At 40.9% G+C, this 14,753-nt stretch overlaps 1 protein-coding gene across 2 annotated transcripts in view; it reads right to left on the bottom strand.

The window, feature by feature from the left end:
- Positions 1-14,753, bottom strand: part of AFF2 (ALF transcription elongation factor 2) — a 592,065-nt gene that overhangs the window by 10,147 nt on the left and 567,165 nt on the right. For both annotated transcript variants that reach the window (XM_008273461.5, XM_051831608.3), the window contains 4 exons: positions 14,345-14,481; positions 7,856-7,927; positions 7,406-7,499; positions 5,155-5,207 (listed from right to left, as the gene is read on the bottom strand). In XM_008273461.5, coding sequence (XP_008271683.3) covers positions 5,155-5,207; positions 7,406-7,499; positions 7,856-7,927; positions 14,345-14,481 — 356 coding nt within the window. The remainder of the gene's footprint in view (positions 1-5,154; positions 5,208-7,405; positions 7,500-7,855; positions 7,928-14,344; positions 14,482-14,753) is intronic.

Here is a 14,753-nt window from a genome sequence, read left to right as displayed (position 1 = left end):
TAGATGGCATTCCATAGTTGTTTCCAACATAATACACAGGGTCTTCAAAAATTCTTGGAAGTATGTATTATGAAAAATCTATGCATGCATTTCAAAAAAATTTTTGTACCAAAATAAACTTATCATTTAATTTAATTTTCCATATTTTTGAGGTATCCTGATAGCTTTTTCCAGAGGCGCCAGCATAGAGAGAACTTATCACCACAGTACACCTGCCCCCATAGGGCTACAGTGCCAGGCTGTAGAAGCAGCCCCTTCTCTTTTTCTAGTACAAGGCACCCAATTCTTACTGACTTTGACAACCACTGAGGGCTCTGTGCACACTGCTGCTTTTGTTTGAAAATGCAAAACAGAGTTGAGTGAATCTTTCTCTGGAACGACTCTACCCACAAATGTATCTCTTACTTTGAATATATATGACAAGTTTTGCAATGTTTCAGAGAAAGAAATAGCTCAGAGCTATGATGATTTCTCTACCTGCTGCCAGAAAAGCTACTGGCAGTTAGAAAACACTTGATGTGCAATATCAGTCCATCATTGAAATGTTTTGTGGAAACCACAATGACAGTTTGCTCCAAATACAGTTACCGCAATAAACCAAGTGCAATTGTAAAAGCCCCCCAGGGAGCAGTATTAGGAAAGCTGAAAAAGTGGGATTCTGAATATCTCTTTAAGATTCTTTAAGGCATGTTGCAGGGATGGGCTGTTAATTGCTGACTGTTCACCTGCATGCTGGTTTATAAAAAGAAATCTTCAGAGTTCCTACATTGGGCTGTGTTTGGACACAGATTATCATTGCAATCTTTAACATCAGCAACAAGAAATCACCTGCTGTCTGAAATCACCATAGAGCATGTAGGTAATTTTTCCTCCATGGTTTAGGCTTAGGTAGGCCTAGTGTAGGCTTGCCCAGAGACACGTACTTAAGGGTTAGTGGCTTCTTGTGCAATGTCTTTCTGTCCCTTGGCCTCCTTTCACTCACACTATCAGCAAATGCTCAAGCAAGTGCATCATTTTATCAGGACAAAAATTTTTGAGGGAGTATAAGAAATGTGAGGATTCTGATAGCATATTGATATATATATATCTGATGGCATATTTATATATATATAGATAGTTGATCAATATATTAAACAAGTGGGAATATTCCTTCTTCTGACACCTTTAATGTGGCACCCATAACCACCTGTTTCCTGAAACATCTCTTCCGGAGGCTTCAAAGAGCCTCCTTCTTTAAAAATTTAGTACAATTCCTAGCCGTCTTTCTTTTTATTATCTCTCTGTGACACTGTACAATGTTGCCCAGCCCTTTTACAGTCTCCAAAATGTTAACTCTACATCAGGAGTTGGTAAATCTGACCTACCTTCTGTTTTGTATGGCCTGTGAGCCACAAATGATTTGAAAAGATCAACAGTTGAATCAATTTCATGAGAGAAGACAATCATTTTTATGATGACTTAATATTTCTTATTTTTTTTAAATAATTATAAAAAGGGAACAAATTTCATGTATTTCAGATATACAGTTTTTTTTTTTTTTTTTTTTGGATAGGCAGAGTTAGACTGAGAGAGAGAGAGAGAGAGAAAGGTCTTCCTTACGTTGATTAACCCCCAAAATGGCCACTACAGCCGGCGTGCCGTGCAGATCTGAAGCCAGGAGCCAGGTACTTTCTCCTGGTCTCCCATGCAGGTGCAGGGCCCAAGCACTTGGGCCATCCTCCACTGCAACCGGTGCCCCAACCGGGATTGGAACCTGGGGTGCCAGCACCGCAGGCAGAGGGTCAGCCTAGTGAGCCGCAGCGCCGGCCTTTGGATATACAGTTTTAAGAGCATAATGATACTTCTCACCCTACCCTCCCTCTCTCCCTTACTCCCATCCTCCCTCCTTCTCTTATTTTTCTTTTAATTTTTTAAAATGGCATTCTTTCAATTTTCTTTATAATCACAAGCTTAGTATATGAGTGAATTTGACATTTTGAAATCTGATTATTGTTTATAGCCTTTGTCTATACTATTTTGAAATAGTGTTTTTTCTACTTACTACTTGTTGAATTCTTTATTTAGTTGAGGGTTAACCTTGGGAACATTCACTCTGAACCCCAATGAGCTAAAATGTTATTTAAAAGATAATTCCAGGGCCGGCTCACTTGGTTAATCCTCTGCCTGCGGTGCCAGCATCCCATATGGGTGCTGGGTTCTAGTCCTGGTTGCTCCTCTTCCAGTCCAGCTCTCTGCTGTGGCCCAGGAAGGCAGTGGAGGATGGCTCAAGTGCTTGGGCCCCTGCACCCACATGGGAAACCAGGAGGAAGCACCTGGCTCCTGGCTTTGGATCAGTGTAGCTCCAGCCATTTAGGGCGTGAACCAACGGAAGGAAGACCTTTCTCTCTGTCTCTCTCACTGTCTAACTCTATCTGTCAAATAAAAAAATAAAATATAATTCCATTCTTATTACTAGATTTATATTTTAAAAGTTACACTAGTTATTATATCTTGATTTCATTAGTAAAAATATAGAAATTGTTTTTCTCTCTTCTATTCTATATAGTAGCCTTAGTTTTGCTCTTGACCTGTAAACTCCAAAACATATAGTACCTATCCCTTTATAGAAAATGTTTGCTGGCATCTGCTCTATAGTAAGGAGATTTTTCTCTTCCTTCAAATTGCTTCTCCGCACTTTCTCCCCTAGTTCCATAGATGCTAGATTCTAAAGGTCTGTTCTCAACCTTCTGCTTGTGTCCCTATATACTTTTCCATGGAACTCTCGTGGGCAATTGACTTCCCAATCACTATCCAGCTTAGCTGGGTTTGAAGTCAGAGAGTGTTTCTCTGGAGAGGTGCCACTGAGAGGCCCTTTGCTGTGACTGTCATCCTTATTTACTTGGAAACCTGGCCATAGTCTTTCTTGCAGATAGAATGCCCTTGCTGGCCATGCAGGAAGGCACAAACTCTCTCCTGATCTTCCACAGCACTTGGTTCACACCTGTCACCTTCTTCTACTAACCTCTGTGCTTCTGGAGTACAGGGTCCACATATAATTCAGCTCTGTGTCCCCAGCCCCTCCCACAGGGCCTGATATGGAAGAGCTGTGCCCAAAGGGCTTGCTGAATGAATGGGATTTAACCACTGGATGGCTGTTTGGAGCTGCCTCATTCAAAAGCTCTATGGCTTACCAAAGGGAGTGTGCTTTGTTCAGACAGAAGCTGCTTAAAAATCATTTCAGGAAGCTTTTAATGTGACTTCACAAGCTTAGGATGTATTCGAGTTTTTTGGTTCTGAATTTTTTTAAATGTGTTTCTCCCAGTGATCCTTTAATACCTGCTTACCTGACCTTGCCCTTGCTTCGCTCTGTGCTCAGATAAAACAACTTTCTCTGGCCTTTCAATAGTTATTTTTATTTCTGAACTTCCAGAGAGAAGCGCTCTTTCCCTTTTGTTCATCAATCTAAGAGTAAGACTTAATTCAACCATCTAAACACTGCTTCCTTTCAATACAATAATTGAGTTAATGTGTGGTTTTTTTTTTTTAAATGGATCTGTTCCCTCACTCTGAATGTTTTTATGATCTCAAAGTAGAGTTCATTGTCCCGCTGCTTTTGGAGTATGCTTTATAGATATTTATAAGTGGCAGTGGAAACTATTTTACTCTTAAAGTATTTTGATCAGTGACACAAGAATTTGAAATGATGAGAAATTGTAAAAGCAGCTTGGAGTTATAAAGCAAACTCCTTGTGAAAACATGCAAGGGATTTTTAAAAAGTCCATGGGAAATGCATATTATGAAAAACTATGCATGAATTTAAAAAAAGTTTTGCACCACAATAAACTCATCTTTTAATTATATTTTTCCATGAACTTTTTTTTTTTATTTGCAGGTCTTCTTTTTTATCTTTTGCCAGGCAGAGTTAGTGTGAGAGAGAGACAGAGAGAGAGTTATAGACAGTGAGAGAGAGACAGAGAGAAAGGTCTTCCTTCCCTTGGTTCACTCCCCTAATGGCCGCCATGGCCGGCGCTGCGCCGATCCGAAGCCAGGAGCCGGGTACTTCCTCCTGGTCTCCCATGTGGGTGCAGGGACCCAAGCACTTGGGCCATCCTCCTCTGCCCTCCCGGGCCACAGCAGAGAGCTGAACTGGAAGAGGAGCAACCTGGACTAGTACCTGGCACCCCAACTGGGACTAGAACCCAGGGTGCCGGCACTGCAGGTGGGGGATTAGCCAAGTGAGCCAACGCGCCGGTCTCCATGAACTTTTAAAAGTACTCTTGCTTGTCCACAGTTACCTAGATTCTCTTCCCACTACTGGTGGGAGGTGGGTGCATGGTGGTGAGGAAGGTTTTGGAATCAGAGGAAACAGTGATGCTCAGACAAGTTAGCAAAACCCATTGCTAACTTAGTCACTTTGTGGATAATATAAAATCGGGATTCAAAATCAATCTAAGAAGCTTCTCCTCAGTGCACCACAGAGGGTCTTGGGGGAAAGTCCCTTCATTTTAGAGATGAAAAAACCACGAGAGAAGAATGGGCTCACTTGACTTAGCCTCTGAGGTGAGGGCAGCTTTAGGACCAGGTCAATGGTTTCTGGACTCTCCTGGTACTGCTGCTTGGACTGAGCTCCTCCAGGGGAGATGCAATTCTAAATGAGGCCACAGGCATGGGGGAGTTTATGCAGCCTCACATCAGCATTACAGTAAATGCTTTTGTACTTTAGACGATGGTCCTTTAGTATTAAATATAGAAATCCTCATGAAGGCCGGGATAATTGGCTAAGTGTCTTCACATTTTCAGCCCTACAATGCCTCTGGCTTTATTAAACAGCACTTATTATATATCAATAAATATTTCATTGGTCTTTCATTACTGAGTGAATCATTGACAAATCACTATAGCGGAGTTCATTTTACCATGCCTCCCTGAAATGGCACGTTGTTTACCATCTCGTTAGACTATATTTTATGGTTACAATTTGGCTTAAAGAAAAAATAGAATTTGGAACAAGATTGTTTTAAACTTTTCTGTCTTTCTGTTAGCTGAAGCCTTGATAAAATTTTGTGTGTGCACAAAAATGACTGTGGCCCTTGCTCCTGAATTGTCAATGCAAAACATTTGGGGTCTATTCAATCACTCACTTTCATGAAAAAGCAATTTTCATAAAATACTTACTTTCCATTGCCTACCCATGGAGATGGTATCTGAGCGACTTTTGAAGCATTTTGCTAAAAGAGAGAGAGAGAGGGAAATAAGGACATCTATTTTGTGTTTTATTAATTCAGAAACAGATGGAAGTGTGATTTAGAGTACATTAATATTGATTGCAGCATTTCGGATGCAGAGCTAGGATGTATGTGCACGTCAGCACACCACAACGCATACTCGATGAAAATAGCTGGGTAGGATAATTAGTGGGCTCCAATCAGGACCATGAAAGTCACTTGATGAAAAATCTTATATACTAAAAGTCCCAGTGAAATCAGATGCGGTTCTCCAAGAAGTGGTTTAATTATCCTCATCTGAAATTTATTCTGCAAAACAAGCTCTTCAGAGTACAAGTAAGGTTTTCACCTTTAACTCCAGTTGCAAACATTTTCCCTGGGATGTAGGGTGGGCTGCAAACATTTTCCCTGGGATGTAGGGTGGGATGTACGGTGGAATGTAGGGTGATATCTCAGGAATGTACCAGAACCAAGCAGTGACTTTGTTGCTATGGTTGGTTGTTCGCAAGAACCATTGATATGCTATCTTTACCTGATCTTTCCTATCATAGCTGAGGTTTTCTCTGGTCAGCAATGCAAATGGTCCAGGGGTTCATTGCATCGGGAAATCGAACTCTAAACATTTTGTTTCATGTCTCTGATGGAACTGGCTGGCTGATAAATGGGCCCCCTGCATTGTTGTGGCCATTTACTTGTGGATCAGTAGGAAACCTGACATAAGTATGACTCCAACAGGACAGGAATCGGGGTCATATATGGCCTGGCCAGGCTGGAGCTTGAGCAGCACAGATGGCCAGGACACCTGTGGCACACAGTCTGTCTTTGCTCTTGGCAGTCATGGCCCTGGTGATGTTTTTCCCTTGTTTCTTGGAATCTAGCCCAGCCCATTTTGCAAAGGGAGTATTAGAGAGATAGTATTTCCATGAGTCCAGTAAGAAAGCAAGGCTTATCTGAAGCTTGGAAACTCACAATTAAGGTGCATTCTGCATATTCCAATTTTTAACCTCAAAGAAGCTCAACACACTCCTGGATGAATGAGTTACTGAATATCTATTTGGTTATTTTACAATACTCTGAAAGATACAGAGGACAGGCAAAGGAGGACAAATGCTAGAGCAGTGGCTCTCAAAGTGTGATCACAAGACCAGCAGCATTAGCATCATGTGGGCACTCATTAGAAAGGCACATTTTGCAAATATGTCCCAGATCTACAGAATCAGATGTTGTTTGGATGCAACCCAACATTCTGTGTTCTCACAAACCCTCCAAGGGACTCTGATTTCCAATGAAGTTCAAGAACCACCTTCCAGAGCATAGATTAACAGGGTAGATATGAAAGGATGGGGAACTGTTGTAATGTGGCCTCCTTTCACCTACATGAGCACTAGTTTTATGGCATTATGACCATATCACAGAATAGCTAGGGATATTGGTCTTTTTCCCATTTGAGTCACAAAGTCCCCATACACTAGATGTTTGATGCAAGGTTGTGATCTGATTTATTTCAAAAATAGCTTTGAAACAATTTAGCCAAAAGTTCTCAAGTACTCAGCCAAAAAAAAAAATCATATTTTAGAGCCCTGCCCAACTAAAGGAGATTTCTGCATCCCCAAGGAGGACAGCAGCAGTATTGTGGAGTATGGTAGTCAGCTCCTTAGATGATGGCTTCATTTGTGTTTGTTTGCTTTGGTAGCCAGGGCAATGGGTTATCTTAAATTGAAACCATTGCACTCCAATAGTTTCCATGACCACAAGGCTTCAGAGGGTGTGGATGTCCACCCAGAGCCACGGTGACCACAATGACTTGTCTGGCTACTGGGAGAATCCTGGGATGACCTCTCATTTAACAAGAGATTGGCCATACCTATAGCCACAATCTGTACCCACCTTAGAGGTTGGAGCACACAACAACATCCCTCTGACTGCAACTAAGAGGTCACCAAGGGCCATTTGGTCAGTCAAAAAAAGATAGTTAGGCTTTGTACTAATGTATCTTCTTTCCTTGGAATCAAATCAGGTGTTAAATTCCCTGCTTATCCCCAGAGGATGTATGAGAGGCTCTGGCCTGCTGGGATGAGAAAGGTTAAGCCTTTGGCCTCAGCAACCTTGTTTTTGTCATTTGACATCTAATAACATTCCTGTCATGTCCCATTAGTGCTTTTATCACCTTGTACCTATAAACTACAGAAAATAAGGATTACCTTAAAGTATTCCATCAGTGATCTAGAGTACTTCATAGCATGGTCCTTCTTCAGTTTAAACATCCTCAAGTAGAGAAGTGATAAGCATCGGTAGCTATGGTGACAAATGAAATGATTATATTAAAGCCAGTGTTTAATGAAACCTATAAAATGTAAAAAAATGTTCATTCATATTTTATAGTTACTCTTTTGTGGTTAAATTGAGGGATAGAAGTAAATAAGGAAAACTTTAATACAGGAAGGGGGAAGCATTAAAACCACATATTGATAAGTGTATAAATTAGGAGAGTAAATGTTGAGTTAGTGACTAAAGAAATCCACAAGTTGTCTTTTAATAGTTTAATGGAAAACAAAAATAATGATCTGAGGTAAGCAGCTTAAGTTGATATGGAGTCTTTGGATCCTTCTGGGACATTTCAGTGGTATCCTTGTGGCCTCTACGTGACTCACCATAATACTGCAAGTTTTTTGTCCCCATCTGAAGCCAAGGGGCTTGCAAAGTTCTTCAGCCTCATTGCATACCTTTGAAGAGAAAGAAAAAGCTCAAGTGGAGTCTGGATGACCCTTCTAAGAAAACTACCCAGTCATTGATGTTCTGATGGACTAACTAGTTGAGCCTAGATTTGCTCTAGAGATGGACTAGTGCTTTCCTGAAAACATCTACAAAATGATGATCAAACAGAATAATAGGACTTGTGTGGCATTCAGAACTGAGCTCCAGACATCAGCTCAACCCTGAGCCCATGTTCTAGGACAATGCTATGGAATTATTGTGAGTTTGTATCTATGTAAAAATCCTGGCAAAACACTGTTTATAGTGTCGCTCCTCCGCGGGCTTGCGGGAGAACGACACTGGACCCGACGCAGTTGTTTAAGCGAATGACTCTGCAATTGTGCGCTCAAGTTTGCTCCTGTGCTAACCGCATTCTAACCACATTCCACTTGGTGTGTGTCCACATTCTTGTTATTCTTTCAGCGCGTGGTGGGAGATGTCTGCAGCACCTCGCGGCGCATAAGTGAATTCCCCTGTGCTGCTTCTATCTCGCCTTTATAGTCCTCTCCCACCAATCCGTGCTCTGCTGCCCACATGCTGAGCACGCTGTTCTCCTCCAATCAGAGGTTGGATCAGGAATCAGCTAATTGACGAAGCAGCTGTGTAAGATTTGTTTACTCCCTCTCAGCGCCATATGGTGGGAGATCAGGCGCATAGAGTTAGTCTCAATAGTCTCAGTAGTTATTTCGCCATGTTGCGGGAGACAGGCCCTGCTCCCCACAGGTCCCCCTTCTTTTTATTCTTTGTGGCGTTGATACATGCCTGTCTTCGGTGCCCCGCGACGCATACTCTGTTCTGCTAGAGTTGCCCGCAGGTGCTTATCGCCCTAGGCAGTCTGAATCCGAGCCCTCTCATCGCCATGTTGTGGGGAGACTTTCTTATTTTTTTTTTTTTTCTATTTCCCAACTCTCTTATTTTCCTTTCTCCGGCTTTCTTATTTCTCTCTATTTCCCGGCTTTCTTCTCCCCCTGCGACTTTTTTCCCCCGCGGCTTTCTTTCTCTCCCGCGGCTTTCTTCCCGCAGCTTTTTCTCTCTGTCTCTCTCTCCCCCACGGCTTTTTTCCCCCATGGCTTTTAGTCTCTCTCTCTCCCCCGCGGCTTTTAGTCTCTCTCTCTCTCCCCTGTGGCTTTTCTCAGTCTCTCTCTCCCCCGCGGCTTTTCATCTCTCTCTCCCCCGTGGCTTTTCTGTCTCTCTCTCCCCCCGCGGCTTTTCATCTCTCTCTCCCCCGTGGCTTTTTTGTCTCTCTCTCCCCTGCGGCTTTTCTCCCCCACGGCTTTTTGTCTCTCCCACAGCTTTTCTCATTCTCTCTCTTCCCTGCGGCTTTTCTCAGTCTCTCCCCACGGCTTTTCTCCCTTTGTCTCTCCCTGTGGCTTTTCTGTCTCTCTCTCCCCCACGGCTTTTTTGTCTCTCTCTCCCCTGCGGCTTTTCTCCCCCACAGCTTTTTGTCTCTCTCTCTCCCGCAGCTTTTCTCTCTCTCCCCGTGGCTTTTTGTCTCTCTCTCCCCAGTGGGTTTTCGTCTCTCTCTCCCCCCGTGGCTTTTTTGTCTCTCCCGCGGCTTTTCTCAGTCTCTCTCTCCCCGCGGCTTTTCTTCCTTTGTCTCTCTCTCCCTTTACAGCAGTCCGCATCCGAGTCACGGCACCACTTGTCGCTCCTCTGCAGGCTCACTCCTCTGCAGGCTCACGGGAGAACGACACCGGACGGACCTGACGCAGTTGTTTAAGCGAATGACTCTGCAATTGTGCGCTCAAGTTTGCTCCATTCTAACCACATTCCACTTGGTGTGTGTCCACATTCCTGTTATTCTTTCAGCGCGTGGTGGGAGATGTCTGCAGCACCTCGCGGCGCATAAGTGAATTCCCCTGTGCTGCTTCTATCTCGCCTTTATAGTCCTCTCCCACCAATCCGTGCTCTGCTGCCCACATGCTGAGCACGCTGTTCTCCTCCAATCAGAGGTTGGATCAGGAATCAGCTAATTGACGAAGCAGCTGTGTAAGATTTGTTTACTCCCTCTCAGCGCCATATGGTGGGAGATCAGGCGCATAGAGTTAGTCTCAATAGTCTCAGTAGTTATTTCGCCATGTTGCAGGAGATGGGCCCTGCTCCCCACATATAGCAATACTCTACTTCAACAACATTATTGGTTTTCCATGAGAGGTGGGCAAAAATGTCAGTCTCAGCTCAGTTTTTGACAGATGAGGTAAATAATACACAGCTGTGTCTGACATGAGCCTGGGGATACCTCAATCACACAGTTAAAATGTCTTTTCTAATGGCTCAGGTTTTGAATATATTCCTATAGACAGTAGCTTGGCTTTTTTTTTTTTTTCATTAAAAGGCAGTCCATTTCACAGCATTTTAAGGCCTCTGCTCTTAATTTATGATGCTTGTATATTTTGTCTTCCTATTCTCTTTAATTGTTACTGTTCCACACCAGTGATAAAAGGTTGAACAGTTTCCATCTTTTTTTTTTTTTCTTCTAGCCAAGCACATTCCATTCTGGGCATTTAGACTCTTGAAAAATCAATTCATTGCATAAAATCATTGTCTGAGCTTTAGTGCAATTTCACAGGTACTTGTAGGAGAATAAGTAATGGAATCCAGTGTGGTGGAAGGACGTTTAAAGTGTGTGCACAGGCAGCTCAGATGAGTTCTCATTTACGAGAAGGCGATAGAGACTCTGCAGGATGCAGGGCTTCCACACTTGATGCTTCATTTCAGCAGCCTCTTCAGAACACCAGGGTGCTCAAGTTCACTCCCCCAAGACTCTGAGCCTCCTAATCATTCCACCCTTCTGGTTACTGCTTCAGTTCTTTTGAACGCTTGATATGGGTTCCATTGTTCTTACAGTATTAAGCAAAAGGATTTTTATTTTATAATAAATCTAACTTTGACAGTTGGATAACTGAAATGTCAAGTCTTTGTGATGCCCCACTTGTTTTCACAAATACATTTCTATTGCAGATTCCCAGGGCACAGAGCAACTATAATAACTTGAATGAGGAAAATGGGGCTCTCTCTCTCTTCTCTCTGTAGCCTGCATACTGTCAGGGAGTAATAAAAAACTCGTCAACATAATATTGCAGTACTAAAACTATGTTCATATTACAGTCACCCTCTAATTGTATCCATATTTGAAGTGACTTGGTGGTGGAGTTTCCATTGCTTAAATGGACCAGAAAGTCTAGTTGCTTTAATTCATTTTATTCCCAACTGAAATTTCTCTCATTAAAAAAATTATACACATATGCATGCAAAAGAAAATAAAAAATACAGAGAAGACACACAAATAAGTGCATATAAAACTGGTGAAATCTGAATTAAGTCATAGATTATATCAATGTCAATGTCCTGGTTGCAATATTGTACTATAGTCATGCAAGATGTTACTATGGGGAAAACTGGATGAAGGACACATAGGAACTCTGTTGTAGTTCTTAAACTGCATGTGAATGTGAAATAATCTCAAAATAAATTTTAAAATATTGACTTAATGTCCATAATTTTTCCATTGACTTCCATCAGGTACCACTGAGATACATTTCTGTGGGGAGTAAAATATGACCTATTGAAAAATAAATGATGGAGCTGGCGCTGTGGTGCAGTGGGTTAATCCTCCACCTGCAGCACCAGCATCCCATTTGGGCACCAGTTCTAGACTCAGCTCTCCATTTCTGATCCAGATCTCTGCTATGGGCTGGGAAAGCAGTAGAATATGTTCCAAGTCCTTGGGCCCCTGCAATCACATGGGAGGCCAGGAAGAGGCACCTGGCTCCTGGCTTCGGATCAGTGCAGCTCCCACCATTGCAGCCATTTGGGGAGTGAACCAACGGAGGGAAGACCTTTCTCTCTGTCTCTTTCTCTCTCTCACTGTCTAACTCTTCCTCTCAAATAAATACATAAAATCTTTTTTAAAAAAAGAAAAATAATTGATGCTTACAAGAAATTAATATTTTTGGAGATAAATAACTAAGGGAAAATGTCTTCTAATGGAAACAAATATTATTTAATATCTCAGTATGCATTTTTACCATAAAATAAAATTTATTTTGCTTTTTATGTTTTTAAGAAACAATGTGTTTCCCTAAAGGAAAAAATAACAAAGTATATAGAGAGGGAAAATACTCATAATCTTACTCTTCTATTACAGCTATGATCTCTTTCCCTTCCAGTTTCATTCAGATGCATATAGAAGCTTTTCATGGTCATACTTGTAGTGTGAATATAAATTTGCAGCTATATTTTACTTGAACATAATATTATAAGCATTTTGTGCAACTGTACAATCTCTACCTTTGCTTCATTTCAATGGTTATAAAGTATTCTCTTGAGTGCACTATGATGTAATTAATTACTCTCCCATTACTGATTATTAGGTTTGTAATTGTGTGCTATTATACATAATGCAAAACAACGCCATACAGATAACCTGTTTTCTTATAATTATTTTATTCAGTAGAGGAAATTCAAATCTCCAGAATTTGAAATACTGGATTTAAATGTATAAATGTTCACTTCTGGAACTTTTTCTACATAATGCCAAGTTTCTCTGAATTCACAATGACCAATTCCACTCCTCTCAGTAGCTTACGAGAAGTTTAATTTGCAGGGATTTTTTCCTTCCATTTTTCTTTTGTTAACTCCAGGCATTAATAATGTAACATTTTCTTGTTAATTTAAAAATACCATTTAAAAACTTGCATTTTTGAATGAATATAGAACATGAATTTTCTCCATGTTTGATCACTAATATTTCCCTTTGATTTTGAATACTGGTAGTTTTTGCCAGAATGCTCATCTTGCACATATTTGAAAATCACTGGTAGCCTTGACTGAACACTAAGACATCAAATTTCACTTGAAAGCTACTAAATGGTGATGATGCATAAAGTAAGTCAAAGTGAAATACTATACATTCTTCTCTGATACCTATGCCTTGGAGCAGCACTAAGAGAAAGATGCTTTGACTAATTGGGCAGGCAGAGCTGGGATTTGCTCAGAATCTCCTTGCTTTTGTCACTCTGATAAAACTTCTGATTCTATGTGAGTGGAAGCTTTGTTTTCTTTTAATAATTCCTTATTTTGATCTTTTGAAATTTTTCACTGGGAAAATCTATATACTAAATGTGTCCAATGTTTATCTGAAAGTTTAAGGACCAATGCCCTCAGATTTATAACAGTTTAAGCATATACAAACAATATTGGAAAAATCAGTCTTGGAATTATTGATTAATTGAGCTTGAGGAGCCTGAGACATAAGGGTCTATCAAGTAAAGAACTGCTCACTCAATCAAAAGGGATTATTTAGTTCATTCAGCAAATGATTCTGCTTATTCACTATTAAAGGATGGCTTTAATTATTTTACAAATATCTGCAAGTCACTAGAAAACACTAGAATGTACATTTCTTCTCTTTCCAATTCTTCCTCTTCTTGTAGGATTTTAAAAAAGCTATTTATTTATTTATTTGAGAGGCAGAGCTAGAGTTGAAGGTGGGGAGAGACAGTGAGCTCTCATTTGGTCGTTTATTGCCCACATGCCTAACTGAAACCAGGAGCTTGTAACTCATTCCAGGTCTCCCACATGGGTATCAGGGACCCAAAAATTTGAGTTACCACCTGCTGCTTCCCAGGATATGTATCAGGAGGAAACTGGAATGAGGAGCTGAGACTCAAACTGAGGCATTCCAATATGGGATGCAGGTAACACCCTGCAGCTTAAGCAGTAGGCTATATAATTGCCTTTACAAAATTTTTTTAATAACCCATTAACTCCACTCCAGTATGACCAACAGGCCACAAAATTTCATTTAAAATTCAGGTGAAACCAACAATTACATTTTCTCCTATTCTCATGTTCTTCCTCTCTAGCATCACCACACTCCACCACCTGTTTCCCTTATTCCAGAATCATGGAAAGTCTACTCTATACCTGTGACTTTAAATAGTAACTTTAATTTGGAACAGTATCCTATCCCTTTTTAATAACAAAGATAGAAATTCTTAGAAAATGTGGTTTTTAATAGAAATCTTGAGAGAACAACTTTTTTTGAATTATGAAATTGCACCTTTAAAAAGGCAATCCAATGCCAAATGGTAAAATTATATTTTATTTTTACCTACCACATTTCCATTTTAATTTTATGAATATTGCAAATTATAATGCTCTCATTATAACCTCTGAAGGGAATCATTTATAAAAGCAGTGTCCATCAATTATAAATTTCCCATGGCATTAATGAAATAGCAAGAACTAATTATGATGATTTCTAAGAAGAAGATGCCTTGGACAAATCATTAACATGTGGAAATTATACTTTTTTAAAATAAAGCAGCTTCTAATTCTGGCTGAAATGAGCTTAGGAAGATGACATCAGAAAGACCATTCACCTGAGGAGCTCCACAGTCTCGGAGTACATGGTGTATGGGGACTTTGCCTCCAGAGGGTCACGTTCCATGGCGTTACCACATTCGGTGAAGGAGAGGGCGGCATCGGCATAATTCACAGCTTTGCCAAATTTCTCGAACTGAAATAGGAAGATGACTTGTCAACATGCGACTCCTCCTTTTCCCCTTCATATAGAGGAGTGGTTTTCACATGAGGATAATTTTGTTTCCTTCTCTGAAGGAACATCTGGCAGTCTGGCACATTTTTGGTTGTCACCATTGGCAGAAGGACATCTAGTGCGTGTGGAGGGGGGCAGAGATGCTACTAAGCATCCTGCAATGCATAGGACAGTCCCCACAGTGAAGAATTACTGATCCAATATCTCAACAGTGCCTTGCCTCAGAAACTCCA

This window comes from Oryctolagus cuniculus, chromosome X (assembly GCF_051225735.1).
Source record: "Oryctolagus cuniculus isolate XC-2025 breed Fujian yellow rabbit chromosome X, ASM5122573v1, whole genome shotgun sequence".
In the NCBI taxonomy this organism is placed as follows: Eukaryota; Metazoa; Chordata; class Mammalia; order Lagomorpha; family Leporidae; genus Oryctolagus; species Oryctolagus cuniculus.
The sequence above is the reverse complement of the archived record's forward strand: the minus strand, read 5'-3'. Positions and strand labels throughout refer to the sequence as shown.